This window comes from Aquarana catesbeiana, linkage group LG09 (genome assembly GCF_042186555.1).
Source record: "Aquarana catesbeiana isolate 2022-GZ linkage group LG09, ASM4218655v1, whole genome shotgun sequence".
Lineage (NCBI taxonomy): Eukaryota > Metazoa > Chordata > Amphibia > Anura > Ranidae > Aquarana > Aquarana catesbeiana.
In genome coordinates this window covers 204,053,883-204,074,115 of record NC_133332.1, presented here as the reverse complement: position 1 = coordinate 204,074,115, position 20,233 = coordinate 204,053,883, and the positions used below count along the sequence as shown (strand labels likewise).

The window sequence follows — 20,233 nt, the reverse complement described above, 5'->3', positions numbered from 1 at the left end:
GATCTTTATGTGATTTTTCACCTTTCCATGTTTTCTTTCACTTTGTATCCACTACACTTTTCCAGGCAACAATGGGTGTTGGTACCATTCATGCATGGTCCAATATCATTGACTCTACAGACATATTTGGAATTTTTTCACTCTTGCCTCTAGGCTGTGCATGAGCAGTGTATGCTTTTGGCACTGCTGGAATGAATGAACTCCTGCGTATGTTGTTACATCATCCTGAAACAGTCAATGAAGTTAGAAAACAATCTCATACCCAGAAGATGATGGTGTCAGTAGCGGGATTTTACAGATGTCACAGCACTGGAAGGCAGGTAGTTCTGCTTTAAGTGGTGCCCAGAATTCAGTGTAGTATAGCCACATGCAGTTTTTGCTTTTTGACCCTCTTTATTAGGTTGGGAGGTATTATGTATTCCTTTTTGGTTTTGGTTGTTGGTTACTTTTAAGGAAAAGTTCACCTTTAGAACATGTTACATATTCCACCCATTTTTAGGTTTGAACTTGTAACATGTTCCAGCATCTACAGCCTCCCCCCGTGATAGCTTAAAGTGATTGTAAACGATCCCATTCTAAAACAACCCATTCAGTTTAAAATAGGAATGAAAAGGTGAAACGTTTGTGTGTAGATATAAAAAGAACATTATAAACCCTTTTTTATAAGTGATCACATACCCTCTGTTCTCAACTGTATATGAGCTGGCGGAGGAGAAGTCCGATCATTGGAGGAGAACAGGCTGCATAGCTAGAGAACTGACCACGATGTGTTCTCGTGCTTGGTGTGGTCAGTTTCTAAGCAGGAAAGCAGAGGGACTGGCAGGAACACCAGGGATTTTACACAAAGGAAGCAATACAAAGAGAACAGGATACTTTTTCATATAAGTACTTGGTACAGCAGGCACATATCAGGAATATTAAAAGGTTTTACATATTCTTTAACTGACCTGAACGCAGTCCAGACCTTTTACCAATTGAAAATATTTGGTGCATCTTGAAATGAAAAATACAATAGAAGAGAGACACACAGGACTGTTGAATAGTTAGAATGTTATATCAGGCAAGAATGGGACAACATTCTTCTCCCAAAACCATTAGTACAGTGTCAGTGTACAATATCACTGATCACTGTATTAGTGTCACTAGTGACGTCAGATAGTGTCAGTTAGCGCCAGTCCACGATCACCGCCATTACTAGTATAGTGTCTGTCTGGGTACGTATCCTGGTCTTGGTCAGAACTGTACTAGCTTCCACAATAGTAAAGGGTGTCATTAGCAGGATCAGCCACGATCACTGCCAGCACTTTGTGACAAGTAGCGGAATACATTTTGGCCTACATTTCTGAAGAAATTAGATTTTTATTGGATATGTTTTATAAAAGAAAATAGAAATATTTTGGGTTTTTTTACTCTCAAAATTTTCAGTCCTTTTTTTCGTTTATATTAAAAATAAAAAAACAACAGAGGTTATCAAATACCACCAAAAGAAAGCTTTATTTCTGTAGAAAATAGCGCAGTGCTGTATAGCAAAAAATGGTCTGGTCATGAAGAGGTAAAACCTTCTGGAGGTCAACTGGTTAAAAGAAGAGGGGAAACATGGCCCTGTCCCAACTTTTTTAAGAAGTGTTGCTGCCACCAATAAAATATGGGGTTTATGAGATTTGCAAATCATTGCATCATGTTTTTATGTAGATTTTACACAGCATCCTATTGTTCTTGGAATTGGGGTTGTAAACTTGGTGATGCTCAAATTTGCTTAAATAGTCTGATGCCCACGAACTCCCTCACTGGTATCTTCTTCCTGGTGTCGATCTTCAGCCATCTTGATTGGCCAATGCAGGATGACGTCACTCAAATGCATACACAGGAGTGCAGTCATGGCAGAAAACAGGCATTGGGCTGGAGTGTAAACTGAGCTGCACTTGCGCTGGTCAGTGCACATTCAACAGAAGGCTGCGAGCAGGCAGGTAAGGTTATTTTATTACAGAAGGGATATTGCATGTCTGCTCTACAAGAAAGAGCCGGCTCACAGTTTTTAGATGTTAGACCATTTTTAACACTTCTAGATGTTTCCTGTAACACAGCAAATCACTTTTTGCATTCAGGTCCACCTTTCACATGTAGACATGTAAGTGCCAAATCACACAACAAACTAACACCCGAAAAATCAAAATCTCAATCTACTTGTTTGTTCCTGTTATAGTCTGTAATGGCCCACCACAGTTACACTCTATTATACCTTTATACTGTATAGCTCTGACGTATTCTGCTGGGCTGTTAGTAAAGATTTATATAAATTTCTTGTGTAGTGCGTAGAACATTAAGCCATTCATATCAGTCTATGCACCAGAAGAGCTTAAACTCGAATGTCCTCAGCACAGACTTATACTATTATCAGCATACATTTATACATTTCAACCAAGTTGCAGCACTGTAGTGAGAATTATACCATTTACGCCAGTGTCTGCACCAGAATAGCTTTTACTCTAATGTCCCCATCACATTTTTCTAATATAAACCTTTAGGTATGTTTTTTTACAAAACCATGGCAAAAATATACACCAATGCATGCTGCCTGGGTGGAAATAAAAACACAATCCTTAGAGTGCTGCAATGCATTCATTTATCCAGCAGGTGGCAGCAGAGTACCATTAAATATGGAGTTTAGTGGCGTTTCAAATGCTGAAAGCCACAACAATCAATCAGATTTAACTGCTCTTACCAAAGTGTGTCATATTCTGTTGCTCTGGGTAAGTGCATTCGGCAGTGTTTTTATGAAAGATGGTGGCAATATGTGTTTAGCAAAACAAATAGTGTAGCGCTCTGTGAAATAAAAGAATGAGCTAAACGTGATACAAGTCATTATGGGCAGTGAACCCAAATACTCTCAATATTGAAATAAAAATAACATAAACATTTGCGATGATCCATGCATACAAGTGGTTAAATGTCCATAAAAGGTCAAAGGAAAAATAACACTGTTCAGAAAAAGTTCAAAGACTTCATGTTGATATCCAAACGGTGAACATGGATGTATGACTAAAGTGAGGGGAACCACCACCGATAAACAGAAAGCTTACCAAAACATTTGATCCCAAGAGAACATACGTTCTATGAGTCAAACGAGCTTGTGTTGTATAGACAACAAGTGTAGATGGACGCTTGGAATCTCCAAATCGCTGGATCAGGAACACCCGACTATCCACAAGATGAAGGGTGTTCTTGCAGGATTGTTTCCTGGGAAACGGTGATCAGGTATCCATGAATGTAATAAGGGTGATTATAAGAGAGGAAAACAGAAATGGCCACATAGCGTGATTCCGTTTAGAATAAAAAAAGCTTTAATGTAGCTAGAAAATTACATTTAGTGGCTCAAATAAGCGCTTTTAAAATCAAATGGCGGCAGTGGAATTCTTTCCGACGTGTTTTGTCTCCTTGGACATCGTCTGGGGTGTCCCTCCACTGCAGCCCTCCAGAGATATATATATATATAGATATATATATCTAGATATATATATATCTATATATATATATCTAGATCTATATATATATACACACAACATGACCCCAATCATGAGAGCCAAGCCCCCAATGTGTTTCCGACTGTTCCAAAAGTTACTTCCTGTTTTGCCAAAGATGGCGGACCAGCATGTGTTCCATGCCTCGGTTTGGAAAGGAAAATTGCGTTGCATGTCTCCGTGTGGCCACCGATGGCGCATGACAGCGTGTGTGAAATGGCTGTGTAAAATGTCTAACAGTGTCAAGCCTCGCTATGGTAGAACACCGCCATTCTTTTATTTCACAGAGCGCTACACTATTTGTTTTTCTATTGTTTTGCTATTATCTAATTACTGTGTTAGCTGCTATTCCTAAGGGCAGTGCGGAATTATTTTTTACACTAATATGTGTTTAGCAGCCATAGAGATCAAAAGAATTGTAAAAATGTATAACGGATAAATGACCTTTTGCACTATGTTAATTCTTACAATTTTATTTAGGGTGTAACAGGGCGCAAATAGGAACCCCCCCCCCCAAATAGTTGTCAGTTTTGAAATTGGGGCAGCTCTTTAGGGCTTTGCCTGCAGAGCTGCGTTATTCACTTACAGAAGTCCGTGAATGAATGGAGCCCAATTCCCGTGTTCCGCTGCAGCAGACAGACTTGTAGTTCTCAGTGGAATGTGAGTTCAGTAATGACCACGCTTGTAGTCCATCGACACTTCTTCCAGCTCTCTAAGGCTATATTCACACGAGCAACTGGCCTGCCGCTGTTGTTTGCACCGATGTTAGTGGAAATGTGCAAATGTGCAAATGTAGCCTAACTGAAAGCTTATACCTCAGTATGGATAGGGAACTGGAAGAAGAATCTGCAGTAGCCTGGAATTTTATCGGCAATCCACTGATCAAAAGTGCAGTGATTTGCAGGCTGCTATATAAAGTAAATAAATAAATGCACTTTTATTCCTACAAAAATTTGTGCATTTATTTTATTTTTTTTTCTGGACGGTGGACTTAACTTTTAACTTCAAAGTGCCTCTCCCAGGAGGACACTACTTCGCTGCCAGATCCATTTTTTCAGTTTTTGCACACATATTAGTGTGCGTATCTGTTTGTCAAATGAAAATTCTCAGTAAAAAAAATACATTAACGTTTTTAGTGCATACAAGCACAATATATTACTCAATTTCTTAATAAAATATCCACTTGAGCTCCAGAAGATTTTACTCCCTTCATGACCAGGCCATTTTTTTGCTATTCGGCACTGTACTATTTTAACTGGTAATTGTGCAGTCATGCAACGCTGTACCCAAACAAAATTGATATCATTTTTTTTTCACGCAAATAGAGCTTTCTTTTGGTGATATTTGATCACCACTTGGTTTTTTATTTTTTGTGATATAAACAGAAAATTTTGAACCCCCCCCCCCAAAAACACAATATTTTTTACTTTCTGCCATAAAACATATCCAATAAATTTTTTTTTTAAATCCCAATAAATTTTTATTGATTGGTTTCCATAAAAAGTCATAGCCTGCAATATATCTACATACATATATATATATATATATATATATATATATACACACACACATATACATACATACACTATATTACCAAAAGTATTAGGACACCTGCCTGTATACGCACATGAACCTTAATCGCATCCCAGTCTAAAGCCTCGTACACACGGTCAGATTGTTGGCCAACAGAGCGTCAGACTTTTGTCAAAAGGGCGTGTGCCTGGATCTTGTCTTGCATACTAACAGCACACAATTGTCGGCTAACAAACACGACCGTAGTGACGTACTACATGGAATTTCAGCTCTTGAGCGCCACCCTTTGGGCACCTTCTGCTAATGTCGTGTTTGGTGAGCATTGATTCTGAGCATGCGTGTTTGTACTTTGGACTTTTGTGTGACGGACTTGTGTACACACGATATGAAAATCTGGCAACAGACCGTTGTCCACCGAAAATTTACTAGCCTGCCATCCAACATTTGTTGGCTGAAAGTTGGAAAATTGTCTGAAGGAGCGTACTAATGCTCAGATTTTAGGCCAACAGTCTGTCATCACACAATCCCCTGCCAACAATCGGATCTTGGAAATGAGGCTTTAGGTTGGCCATACACCATACAATTTTCTTATTCAATTTTCTTTAGATTTACCTTATGTAGTGCAAGGGCCTGCCTGACTGCATACAAATTGAAAGGGTTTAGGTTTGACCTCATATTATGTGGTTTTGGTAAATCTAAAGGAACGTTGAACAAGAAAATTGTATCGTGTATGGCCAGCCTTAGTCCATAGGGTTCAATATTGAGTTGGCCCACCCTTTGCAGCTATAACAGCTTCAACTCTTCTGGGAAGGCTGTCCACAAGGTTTAGAAGCATCTCTATGTCAGGCACTGATGTGGACAAGAAGGCCTGGCTTACAGTCCCTGCTCTAATTCATCCAAAAAGTGTTCTATCGGGTTGAGGTCAGGACTCTGTTCAGGCCAGTCAAGTTCCTTCAACCCAAACTCACTCATCTATGTCTTTATGGACCTTGCTTTTTGCACATGCACAGTCATGTTGGAACATGAACGGGCCATCACAAACTGTTCCCACAAAGTAGGGAGCATGAAATTGTCCAAAATGTCTTGATATGCTGGCACCTTAAGAGCTCCCTTCACTGGCACTAAAGGGCCAAGCCCAACCCCTGAAAAGCAACTCCACACCCTAATCCCCCCTCCACTAAATGATTTGGACCAGTGCACAAAGCAAGGTCCATAAAGACATGGATGAGCACGTTTGGGATGGAGGAATTTGACTGGCCTGCACAGAGTCCTGCCCTCAACCCGATAGAACACCTTTGGAATGAATTAGAGCAAACTGCAAACCAGGCCTTCTAATCCACATCAGTGCCTGACCTCACAAATGTGCTTCTGGAAGAATGGTCGAACATTCCCATAGACACACTCCTAAACCTTGTGGACAGCCTTCCCAATAGAGTTGAAGCTAGTACAGCTGCAAAGGGTGGGCCAACTCAATATTGAACCTTACAGACTTATGCCCCGTACACACAGTCGGAGTTTCCGCCAAGAAAACCAGCAATTTTTGTTCGAAGGATGTTGGCTCAAACTTGTCTTGCCTACACACAGTCACACAAATGTTGGCCAACAATTACGAACATGGTGACGTACAAGACATACAATGAGCCAAGAAAAAGGAAGTTCAATAGCCAGTACGGCTCCTTCTGCTTGATTCCGAGCATGTGTGAAGTTTTGTGCGCTTGACTTGTGTACACACGATCGGAAATTCCGACAACAAAGTTTTGTTGGCGGAAAATTTGAGAACCTGCTAGCCAAAATTTGTTGGCGGAAAGTCCGACAACAAATGTTCGATGGAGCATACACGCGGTCAGACTTTCAGCCAACAAGCTCACATCCAACATTTGTTGTCGGAAAATCCAATCGTGTGTACGGGGCATACGACTGTGATTTCACTAAAGTTCATGGTGTCCCAATACTTTTGGTAATATAGTGTGTGTATATATATATATATATATATATATATATACATACACACACACACAGTGCCTGTATATACCCCCTTGGCCTTTTTCGTGTTTTGTTGCCTCACAACCTGGAATTAACATGGATTGTTTGATGATTTGCATCATTTAATTTACAGAACATGCCCACAACTTTGAAGATTTTTTTTTCATTATTGTGAAGCAAACAAATAGGACAAACAAATAACAGAAAAACTCAATGTGCATAACTATTCACTCCCCTAAGGTCAATACTTTGTAGATTCACCTTTTGCAGCTATCACAACTCCAAGTCGCTTTGGATAAGTCTCTATGAACTTGCCACAACTTACCACTGGGATTTTTGCCCATTCCTCCTTGCAAAACTGTTTCAGCTCCTTCAAGATGGATGGTTTGTGCTTGTGAACAGCAATCTTTAGGTCTGACCACAGATTTTCTATTGGATTGAGGTCTGGGCTTTGACTAGGCCATTCCAACACATTTACATGTCTCCCCTTAAACCACTCAAGTGTTGCTTTAGCAGTGTGTTTGGGGTCATTGTCCTGCTGGAAGGTGAACCTCCGTTCTAGCCTCAAATCACGCACAGAGTGGTACAGGTTTTGCTCAAGAATATCCCTGTATTTAGCACCATCCATCTTTCCCTCAAGTCTTTTTCTTTGATGGCCAAAAAGTTCAATTTTAGTCTCATCAGACCAGAGCACCTTCCTCCATACATTTTGGGAGTCTCCCACATGCCTTTTCGCAAACTCAAAACGTGCCATTTTGTTTTTTGCTGAAAGTAATGGCTTTCTTCTGGTCACTCTGCCATAAAGCCCAATTCTATGGAGCGCACAGCTTATTGTCGTCCTACAGATACTCCAGTCTCTGCTGTGGAACTCTGCAGCTCCCCCAGGGTTACCTTAGGTCTCTGTGCTGCCTCTCGGATTAATGCCCTCCTTGTCTGGTCCGTGTGTTTTGATGTGCGGTAACCTAACCCTGACTTTTACTTCTCAACAACATTGCCCCTTACATGTTTGGAGAGTTCCTTGGTCTTCATGGCAGTGTTTGGTTAGTGGTGCCGCTTGCTTAAGTGTTGCAGCCTCTGGGGCCTTTCAAAAAGGTGTGTATATGTAATGACAGATCACGTGACACTTAGATTGCACACAGGTGCAATTATGTGACTTCTGAAGGTAATTGGATGCACCAGAGCTTTTTATGGGCTTCATAACAAAGGGGTGAATACATACACACATGCCAATTATCAGTTTTTTTATTTCTGAAAAATAGTTTTATGTATATATTTTTCTAATTTTACTTCACAAACTTAGACTATTGTGTTCTGATCCATCACATATAATTCAGATAAAAAAAAAAAAAAATCACTAAACTAAAAGGTTGTAATGCAACAAAATAGGTAAAAAGCCAAGGGGGTGAATACTTTTGCAAGGCATTGTGTGTGTGTATATATATATATATATATATATATATATATACATACATACATATATACATATATACATACATATATACATATATATACACACACACACACACACACACACACACACACATATATATACATACACATACATACATACACACACACACACACTGGAATTTTGTATTTTATACTACTAATATATACCTCCCAACTTTTTGAAGTGGGAAGGAGGGACACCTATTAGCAAAAGTATGCAAGCATAGGACACAATCCCTGCCACGCCCCCTAAAGGGGACAAAAAAAAAATTATTGGTTAAACCCACAAGTGTTTTTTTTTACCACTACTATTCCTTTATGCTGGCTTTTGAAATTTACAAATGCAGCAATTTCGAAATTGGATGAAAGGTTTGGCACTGAGAAACACTTTTTGAAAGATAAATAGTGCATTTTATATACAACTATATAGATCAGCCAAAATGAGGGACAAATGAGGGACAGAGGGACTTTGTTCCAAATCAGGGACAGTTGGGAGCTATGCTAATGCCGGTGATCAGCGACTTAATATGGGACGGCGGTCAATCTTACACTGGGGGGGGTGGGACTGACTAAATTACATCAATACAGTGATAATACTATACCGTCACTGTACTAATGACACTGGCTGGTAAGCGGTTAACATCTAGGGCAATTAAGGGGTTAAAAGTGTGCCTAACTATGTGTAATGTGTGTACAGAATGTTGCTTTTAACTAAGGATCGTTCAGTTTTTCAATGAGAACTGACAGATCACTCTCTCGGTACAGAGCTTTGCCTTGTTTACCAACATAGAGCTCTGGGCTGTGATTGTACACAGCCGATCAGCAGGTCCCAGGCATAAATCATTGGCCAGGACTTGCCGAAAGCTCCCACTGTATACAATCACAGCGGGACGCATGCGTGCACCCTAAACCCAGAAATAGGCAGCGATGTACGAGTAAGTCGCTTTGCTTACAACCACTGCTCACCCACTGTACATTGCAGGTGGGTGGGCAGCAAGTGGATATTAACCACTTGCTGCCTGCCGACCGTCATATGACGGCGGGACAGTGCAGCTGTTATCCTGGGCCGCCGTCATATGACGGCGCTGCCTTCCAGATCCCTAGGGGGCGCGCAACGCGTCACTCGGGTCCCGGTGCGCGTGCCCGGCGGCCGCGATGTCCGCCGGGCACCCGCGATTGCCCGGTAACCGAGCAGGACCGTGGATCTGTGTTTGGTGGGGGAGGGGGAGTGGGAGACTACTTTAGAGAGGGACTTCCTGTCCCACTTCCACCCACAGGCCACCTAGACGACTCCTCCTCTCCCCTAGGCGGTCCCTCCCTCTCGGCAATCTTCTGGGACACGTGACAGGTCCCAGAAGATTGCCTGTCCACTAGGAGAGCGCAGCGCGACTCGCCACAAGCTTTCACAGCCAGGTGCCCACAGTTCCAATGGATGCCCCGAGCCACATCGCTGGACCGTGGAACATGTAAGTGTCTGTTTATTAGAAGTCAGCAGCTAAACTTTTTGAAGCTGCTGCCTTTTAATTAAAAAAAAAAAGCCTGGAACTCCGCTTTAAGAGCATATTATGTACAAACAAGCTTACTCAGTGCACTATATTTAAAGTGATAAAATCTTTTTTTTTTTTTCTTTAAAAATAACAAACACGTTAGGCTTAATGTAGACGGGATGTTTTACAACCTCTCCTTAACGATTTAACTTGACAGATAGTAACCAATGTTTAAAAACGTCCGTTTTGCTGCGTTTAGCCACATTTGGGTTTAGAAGCGTTTTTTTTTCCAAATAGTCACAAATAAAAAACGCCTGTAAACGAAACGCGGCTAAATGCAAGTTACCGCGTTTACAAGCTGTTACAGGCATTTGAAATGCACATCCGTCCTGAAATTTTGCTTCTGCTTCTAAAAACTAAACTGCCTAGAAATGACCCTATGTACATTACTGACTGATAAGATAACAGAGGAGCGTTCAGGGCCAGCAGCAGTGTACATGATGCCTAATACTTACCTGCTCAGTGTAATGGTTTTACACAGAACAGCCTAGAACCTCCTCTTCTCAGGTCCCTCACCAGTGCTTCTGGCCTCTCCCCCCTGCCGAGTGCCCTCACAAGAAGCAACTTGCTATGGGAGCACCAGAGCCAAGCCTCCGCTCTGTGTGTCCATTCAGACTTGGAACCGCAGTTTGGCCCTGCCCCCTCTCTCCTCATTGGTGAACTCACTTTGATTGACAGCAGCGGGAGCCAATGGTGCTGAGCTGCTGTCTCAGCCAATGAGGAGGTAGAGTGCCGGGCAGCCGAGACACTCCTACAACATCGCTGATCGAGATGGGCTTGTTATGTAAGTATTAGGGGGGCTGCTGCACACAGAAGGCTTTTATCCTAATGCATATAATGCATTAAGAGAAAAACCTTCTGACATTACAACCACTTTAAGCTCCCATTCACACTGAATGCGACTTTAAAATTGTGCAACTTCACTTGAAGTTGCACGATTTCAAAACCACAGGTTAGTGCGATTTCAGGTGCGACTTGCCTGACATATGCCCGACTTCATGCGCACATTGGCTAAATGACGACTCAATATTTATTGCAATATAAAAATATGTAACAGAAAACATGTGAAAATGTGAGTCACTTTTTCAGCTACTGATGGCAGATGGGTAAACCCAAGAAAGGTGCTCATAGAGAATGCACTAAACTCTCTCTTTGATTTGTGTTCCCATTGTATCTAGGCTTGGGGCTGTAGAAGGGAAACATAGGCCAGATATGAAATACATGTAAGTGAGCAATTTTATATCTGCAGTTCTGTTTATCTACACCAATTTACACGCTCTGCTATATTACATAGCCAGGAAGGTGATACCACTAATCACTGCCAACAGCTGTAGTTTTCTGCATTATTTCCTGGCTTCAGTCTGTTTTTTAGACAATGAGAACTATCACAGAGTATCTTTATGTGCTCTCCTTGTCCAGTAAGCGGTCTGAACACCTTTTAGCGTCTGTTCACAGTGCATTCTCTGTTAGCACCAGAAAGTTGCACAACCTGCGGGGCAACTGTTCCAGGCAACTGGAAAAGTTTTTAATTTTGGATAGAGTAAGGGAGGGTTATAACCCCTGCCAGTTTGTTTTTGCCATCTGTGTCCCATCGGGCAGAGTTCTCTTCACTTGCTGTCCCATAGCCAAAACAGGAAGTGAGAGGAAATCCCTGAAAATTAAGGGAGTCCTTTGGGGGCCATCAGAACTAGTGACCCCATTGGATGATTTCCCCTCTATTACTTATTTGGGGACAGCACAAAATGTTGGATTTTCTTTTACTTTCACTCTCAATGTTAGATGTAAACAGGACAAATAGAGGGTGAATCTCACTAACTGGAGCAAAGACAACACTAAAAACCTTATAGGTAATCTAATCCCTCTCCATTCTATCCAAAACTTAAAAAAAAAAAAAAGTTTGCCTTTAGTTATATTTTAAGCATGAAAACACTGTGCGACACAATAGAGCTGGACTAGAGAAAGCAATGCTCTTGGTTCCCTCCATTGCCGCAATCCCAAGCAAAGACTAGCCATCATTCCCTACAGTTAGCCGGCGACTTGTGTGTAGTAGGTGTCGGTAATCCACAGTACAGAAAGACACGAATGCCAAATTACTTTGAACTCGTATTTATAAACGCTCATTCTGTTTACAATTTCTAATACCATTTATTCATCAAGAAAATACTCAGATTTCCAATGCTTTGTTTTCATTTTGACGTTAACATGTGCAGAAGTGATTCACAGTAAGACTGAGCCGTAGAAAGAGAAAGATAGGCAGGTACATGAACACAGCATACTGAGAGCGCAGGGGGTAGAGTCTGTCTCTTAAAGGTGACAGACTTCAACAAGCACAGAGCTCTGGGTGAATGGAGATGTCTGCTATCCTCAGTATTCCAACAGATTGTGCGGGGAAGGAGCATAAGAGTCAACAGTTGAAGCAGTGTTTTCTTCACATTGTAAAAGGTTTTGGAGTTCAATAAGGTTTTACAGGAATAAAACGAGGCGTTGTACTTTATTGTCTTGTACAGAGAGATGTGGCAATTGCATCAATAAAAACAGAATTCAGAACACTTTTTTTGAATGTGAATTTTTAAAACAGCTTTACAGCACAGAAGTAGTACATTTTGAAAGGACGCCAAAGCTGATGTCCTCGGACTCACAGACTTCATGCATCTTCTGGGGAGGTGAGGCCAAATCCATTCAGCTTTATTCTAAGTGAGGTCAGTGCCCCAGAAGTGGTAAATAGTCTGCAAATCAGGGAACGGCAACTTCCATTAGAGGTGCTTTGCTTCATCATAAAATCTTAAAAAGCAACCTCTGGGTGAAATATGAAAGCTGACACTGAAGACTTCTTTTTAGAAGTGAAAGGTCAGGGCTGTCATCCTCCTCCCTTCCTTCACAAAGAAGCATGCAGCCAGCGTGGTACACCCGATATGAACATGCTTTTCCCAGATCTCACAAAGTAGTGATGCCAGGAGGATGAAAACCCTGGAGGTTACAAGTCAGCAATCAAAGTTCTCATAATGGTGTGTTTATAAAGCTACAACATAAAAAAACAGCCAATCTCTGCCACATCTTATGACCAATCACAGGTACTGCATGAACATGTAATCATACCTGCAGATAGATTTGCACTGCAGCTGTAGAGAAATATGTTTAAGCCCAGGTTCACACTGTGGGAATGAAGCTGTTCGAGTTCAGCTGAACTTGCATGATTTCACTCCCACATGTCAGTCCCGATTTCGACGGCAATTTCGCAGACATCTGTGCGGGTTTCTGCACAGATGTCAATGGAAATCGCACCCCGAAATCGCAAAAAGTAGTACAGAAACTACTTTTTGAAATCGGTGCAGCACTGCAAATGCAGCGTTGCACCAATTAGGGACGGTGCCATTGCTGGCAATTGCCGCCGGTTTGGACATGTCAGATTGCAATTCAAAACGCACCAATGTGAACCAGGGCTAAAGCTGAATTCCGAGAAAAAGGCAAAACTATCCTTGCATTGGGGCTCCCCCTTCACTGCAAGGATTAAATGCTCGCTTTTGTCTGGGCTACTATGTTAAAGCAGTCCATCCTTAACCCTTACTACCGCAAGCCTCCTCCTCCACCGCTTCCCGAAAAGCCATTTCCCTTTGGCGCGCCATTGGCTGCAGGTACTCTTAATGCCACCGTAACCAAATCAGAACTAGCAGTTCTGCATTGTATGTCAGGGCGCCAGGGAATCATCAACATCCAAGATCACCATAGAGAAGAAGAGAGCACCAGCACCCAGGGGAATGTGAAATAAGGTGAGTAAAACTGCTTTTTTATTGTTCCCCTAAACAAAAACAAGCATTTAATTCTTGTAGTGTGTGGGAGTTTTGATATTTCTCAGGAGTTCAGTTTAAAAAAAAAAAAAAAAAAAAAAAAAAAAAAAGAAAAAAGACTTTATTTCCTGCTAACATGTCATTAGAAAACAGCGCCCCCCAGCTTCACAGTGAGGTATGACACCTCCAAAATGACTACTGCTACGCAACACGTCAGGCTTGAATCTGTGAATGTTAGTACAAAACTGTAAGCAGGGATAAACTTCCATCAATACAAAAATAGATTTTACTTCGCTGATACAATAGAATTTTTCAACCCTTTCTATAATTTGTTTTTTCTAAATTTTTTTTTTTTTTTTACTTTTGTAATACACAAACATTTTTTTATTTTTTTTTTATTTTTGAACATTATATCACAAGAACGACAAAAGGATACCTCTCGGTGCTGGTGAGTTTCACCTATCCCCCTCACACTGTAAAGATCCTGCGGCACCTCAAAACAGGTGCGCAGACGAACAGACCAGGCGTTCCTTCCCTATGCGCCGATTTTTCTGTGGTGGTTAGAAAGACAACCATTCTTTTTACAACTTATAATCCAAATGTACTTCTTCTATGGCTTGACAGATGGACAATGTGAATGTCTAGAAGTGCTACATTTTGTCTGGTTTTTTTACACTCTATGGATTTCTCAGTCCTGAAACAGACGATATCCTGATTCTGATTATTTAACAACAAATGCTGGCTCAAGAGATAAGTCTACAGATTGATGAAAGTAAATGACCATTATGGAATTGGCTGCTTCATTTTCACATCCTGTAAAGCGTAATGTGTAATATTTTTGATGTCATTTTCTGGGAGGACTACACTGTGAAGATTCACAATTCAATTAATAAAATAAGAACAGAATGTAATAAAATAAAATGTGTGACACAATAATATTAAAAAAATTAATCAAAAGGATTATTTGGCTGAGACCCAGGTGCAGTCTATGAATCAGGTTCCTTTAATGACTTCACTTGAGTGCATTATGGAACATAGATGTACTGTTGGAGGAAGTGGAGAGACAATAAAATTATAGGAAAAGTGACAAGAAAATGCAGTTTGGCTTAGTGAGAGAGTTGGAATAAGGCATGGTATGTGTACAAGATAAGGTAGGTGCCCTTGTGGAAGCAACTGCCTAGAGCAAAAATTTGCCTTATGAAAGTGTGACTGATGACAACAGCGCCACCTAAGGTTCAATAAGTACTCTTAAAAATTAATTGAATGACCTTCCGTCCTACACCAGAATTTATCTTTTCTTTTTACCAAAGCAATGCAAGGAATGGGTTAAAGGATACATTTATTTTAGCTAGGGGAATGTACACACACAGCCACTGGGGTGAAGTACACATTACAAAACAGAACAAGGTCAGCCCTGCAAACTAGCGGTCATTGTCCCTGTAGAGATTAAGGCATTCTTTAAAATTCACATGTGCCGTGACTGCTCTGTTAATGGGATGGATTCTCCAATTTAATGACTTAAAACAGATTATTTTTGGGGGGGGGGGGGGTGATTTGGGGCAGGGGACTTCCTGTTTAACAGATATACAAGTAAGGCACTCGGAGAATAAATATTCACCTACAGTCAAACATGTGATATATAACTTAATAACAAATTCTTCCTAAAGGGAACCTGTCACTGCCCGGCCAGCTATGCCCGAAGCTGTAGTAACAAAACTCCCAGGGGTACAGCAACAAGAGATCCAGCAGTGGCTCCCACTATGACAGGCAGCAGCTAGTGTGATAGGTTACCTTTAAATCTGGTGTAATGGAAAAGGGGGTGTGTCACGGAATAATGCCACAATGTAACCAGGTCCCTGCCCCCTCCTGTGACCAAACAACACCCGGTGACTGTTACTAGTGATGACAGAACTTCTCATTTTTAAGGCACTATTATAGGATGAAAGATACCCAGGTTTACAACTCATATTATAAAAGGTGATGCTATATGGGAAAAGGAAAAAAAAAAAAAAACACACTTGAAAAACAGCAAAGATGGGCTTGCAAACAGACACTTTCCTACACTCAGCCATCTTCCTGTCCAGAAACTACACTGAATCAATCTGCAACCTCTGCTGAGCCTCCTTTAATCTAAAATGGCTAAACATTTTTAACATCTCATGCTTTGCACCCATTTTAAAGAGTGCTAACATATATTGTCATTTTGAAACTGTTCATCAATCTTACAATCTGTACACACAGATCTTATGGTTACTCTGGCTGCAATTGTCTTTTTCTCCAATAAAAATGAGATGAAGCTTATTAAATCTTAGTCCACCTTCATCTATCAGCTGTATCTCATCGAGGAAAATTGCTTTAATATACTTCTAGTTGAACACAACCAGATGCATCGAATTATACCAAAAGCTGATTCATCAAGGAAAAATGCAAATGCATAGAATTTAACGCTTTACAACATTCTGTGTTCCACTCCAGCAGAGGTAAGGAACGCCAGGTCTGGACGGTGTCTTCCACAATCTGCTCAACCACTAGCTTAAAAATCACAAAAGAGGTATCGTAACGGTATCAATAGCGCTTGAACAGTTGCAGGCAAGAAAAGGAAAGGAGGGAGAGGGGCAATGCTTCACAGAAGCGTGCTTCAGCATTGGCTCAGGTTCCGAGTAACTCGCTCCCACGCAGAACGGAGAGAGCGCCAACGAAAGAAAAAGACAAGTTTCTTTGGAAAATATACATATACCATTTTTGCTTTACAAGAAAGGAATAAAAGAGAAGGCCAGTTAGTTCAAATAAAGCAAGGTTCGCACTGACTTACCCTGTAAAATAAAAAAAAATCTAGGAACAGTTTTTGGAGGTTCTCTGTGATTCTGTCAACTTTTTTAAGTCCAAAAACCCTTAGGCTTTTGCCACCACACGGATTTCTCTTCTTAACTGAAACACCATTGCCTTCCCATGAGACTCTAAACCAAATCGGCAACTTGGCACTCCTGTTGAGTCTCTTCTTCAGCAATGGCTGAACTATTTAAACAAGCTGAAGATTCTGAGTACCAAGACGTATGTTGTAAAAGCTACACCATTTTTTTTTTCAAAAGCCCAAATATTCCCTTCTTTGCCGATATAATGGAAAAGGAAGAAACATCTGGAAAAATTCTGAGGAAGGCCATGTTTTTCAAAATGATCTGGTCCTATGAAAAACACAAACGTTATGCTCAACAGCTATTGGAGATCTTCTTTAACTCAAAATGGTGACAGATGCTAAGAAGGCCTTGAGTCGTCAATGTTGTTGGCAACACGATCACCTGCAAGCTTTTAAACCCAAGGACTTCTCAAACCTGGATCTCACATTCTGGTGTTCTATTTAGAAGTTACAAACTAAAAAAAGTTAACAGTTTCATATTTTGATGATTTATCTTTACCAACAACAAGAAATCGGAACCTCTGCAATAAGTAATTTTGGTTTATACGAATCTCTAGAAAAACTCAGTTGCTGTTTTTTAGAAACAATTGTAATTCTGTACTGTACATTTTATGTTTTTTTAAGAACAATTATAAAATCACCAGGATTTTCTGCCTCTGTGGCTACTGTTGCTAGAGAAGATAAGTGAAGCCTTCTCTTGATGTGAAGGATTGCAATACAGGTTTAGAAAACAAAAATGGACAAGATCCCTGAAATCTACCCGAGGGGCCCAAAGTTACTCACTGGCTGTATAACTTTTTTTTTAACAGGCAGGAAATTCAAACTGGTGGTTTCCTACAATTTCTTGAATACATCAAAACAAAATAATTCTGTAGTGCCTTGATCCATAGAGCCTTAAAACAAGCTAATGGTTCACCACCCAGATGGTTCTGGAAATCGAGCTGTGGAGTTAGCTTTGCTCTTTCCACAGGGAGAAAATGTCTGTTTTAATTGCTAAATCCCTCAACAAAAAAGCATGTGAGGGGACAGCAAGTTCAACTGAGTTCTTTTTTGAGATGTTTGTTCTTTGAGAATTAAGGCCTAACGTGGAATAAGGGCTAGTGCAACCCCTTTTATTTGTTTGCCTGTTGAAACCGATGCCAATTGCTATATGGACCTTCTCAAGGTTTGTTCCGGAGATCAGCAAAAACTTCTCCACACCATGACAAACCAGTTCTTGTGTGGGAACACACAGATTAGAAAACTCTTCCATTGTCTTTTCAACATAATATATTTTTGAAAAAGAAGAAAAAAAAATACATTCACCCTCCAAGGGATCTGTGCGGATTTTCTTTCAATGTTTTTAGATGCTGGTGGTCTTCTGGGGGCCACCAAAGCCAAACAACAGCAACTTAATTAAGCTTCAGCAGCGACAACCAAGCCATGTCTTCGAAAGAGACAAAAATAAAAAATAAAAAAGGACGAGCCCAGCTTATCCGCATCCCAGACGTCTGTCACTGATTGCTGTTGTGTTCTGAGAGCACAGTTATAGCTCTGTGGATGGACTAAAGGCGCACATGTGACACTGCATGAGGGCTCCTGGACGTTTTCTGTAAGTGTCTCTGAGGGCATCACATGATGCGTCCATCGCCCTCGGCACATGGACAACTAAACCCTCTTCTCTTAAGTCATTTGATGAGGAGCTTCCAGCATCTCCATTAAGAAGGTATCAATTGGTGTGTCTCCTATTAGCTTGAAGAAAAAGAGATGTTCCAGACATTTCAGGCCAATGGAACGGAGGGCAGGTAGACGCAACAGCAGCTTTGCAAACCTAGCAGTGGAGAAGGCAAAAAACAAAGCGTCAGTAAAAAAGAAAAGAAAAAACACTGCAGCCTTTTGTACAAAAAAAAAAAAAAAAAAAAACAGCCTTTCCTAGGAAGTTCTGTGGGGCCTTCATGCTGGTCTAAGTCAGGACAGAAAACCAGCTAAAATGGAGCGACTGACACCAAAAATAAATTAATTAATAACCTCCTAAAAAGACTGATACATGACTGGACATAAAATTCTCATTAGACACAATGAGATGAAGTATCAAGGTTCATAATATACACCATTAGGAGCAAGCTTGATCACAACAGCTTCTAATAGAAGTGGCAGGATAAGTTGTACAGCAGCCCAGCAACCTGCCTGCTAACAGACAGCTGATTAGAGTTACTTTTCCATCACAGCAGTGCTGTAATAAATAAAGCATTCACTCATTGTTCCCTAATGAAGTACAAATAATTGCAAGAGAACAAGGACTGGAATGGTTTTAGTAGTAGCTGACTTTTTACTATTGTAGCATATATACAATATCATGCTTTCTTGTTGGTAATGAGGATTGTGCTTTTCTGTTCCTCTTCTCTAAATGCTAGGCACTGTACTGATTTATATCAAGAGACTTTCAGTGAAAACAGTAAATGCTTCAGATGTATAATGTTGCTATTAACCTAGATGGATTGATTTAACGAATTTGAATATATTCAATGGTGGTAATATAGTATATATAAAAGCCCAAAGTCCATCAAGTATGTCCAGAGGCCAAATCTAAACAGGAAAGCCATTTCCACTGAAGAAGACAGGTCTTCTTTAGTGTCCACCTAAATATGAAATCTCCTGCTGGACACAAGACATATGGTCAGTCATTCAGCTTTCCTAATAGAATCAAAGTCCAACACACAGACTATGAAAATTCTCATTAATCGTTAACTGCGCCTCAAGGGACAGCCGACTTAGTTCTTCCCGTCATCACGCAATCAACGTGGTTAGAATGAGGGGAAAAAAATAAATCTGATCCATTTTCAGCTTGGAGAGAGGCCAAGGAAAGGGGCGAATTCTGCTGAGCTATTGAGAACGGGAGTCAGAGCGCCAGGAAAAACAGGGCTTTCTGAATGCCGGCCAGGAAGTGCAAACTTTAAAATTTTAAACTAAAACATATGAGAGGCGGGGGAGGGGAGCCTGACTCCTTCGCTGCTGCGGCCTCATTTTTCAGCTGGAGTTCCCCTAGAGGACACGGGGTGAAACAGAGGAGAATGGAAAGCCTTAAAGATGAATGATGAATTTTGAGGACTTTACAGAGTGTGCTGTCACAAATAAAAGCAAGTCAACTAATGATTATCTGCTGCTCCCTGATAATGTCATTACCGCTCCCTAGAGTTTGTCTTCTGTACCCAAATCCTCTGCACCTCTCTCTTGCACAACTGTCCCTCTTTTGGTCCTATATATATTCCTTAGGGTCACTGTTGCTCCTGAAAATATTAGTTGCCTGTCTCTGGTTTCACGAATACAGAAAAAGCATGTAGGTTAGAAGGTCAACACTACTGATTTTCATAATTAGAAAATATACTGATGTCACCGAATCGCCATAGTAGCCAGGCAACCTGTATTCTCAGTAGATAATGACAGCCTCTAATCTGAAGAGCATCAGCTTCGGTAAGTATTTGCAAAGCATTTGGGAAGGCTCAAGTAGTTTTCTAAAATTCATTA

At 40.8% G+C, this 20,233-nt stretch overlaps 1 protein-coding gene across 5 annotated transcripts in view; it reads right to left on the bottom strand.

Moving 5' to 3' along the window:
- Positions 1-12,120: 12,120 nt before the first annotated feature.
- Positions 12,121-20,233, bottom strand: part of RXRA (retinoid X receptor alpha) — a 310,855-nt gene continuing 302,742 nt past the window's right edge. For all 5 annotated transcript variants that reach the window (XM_073599591.1, XM_073599593.1, XM_073599592.1 and 2 more), the window contains one exon: positions 12,121-18,539. In XM_073599591.1, the coding sequence (XP_073455692.1) occupies positions 18,392-18,539 (148 nt within the window). In that variant the 3' untranslated portion in view covers positions 12,121-18,391. The remainder of the gene's footprint in view (positions 18,540-20,233) is intronic.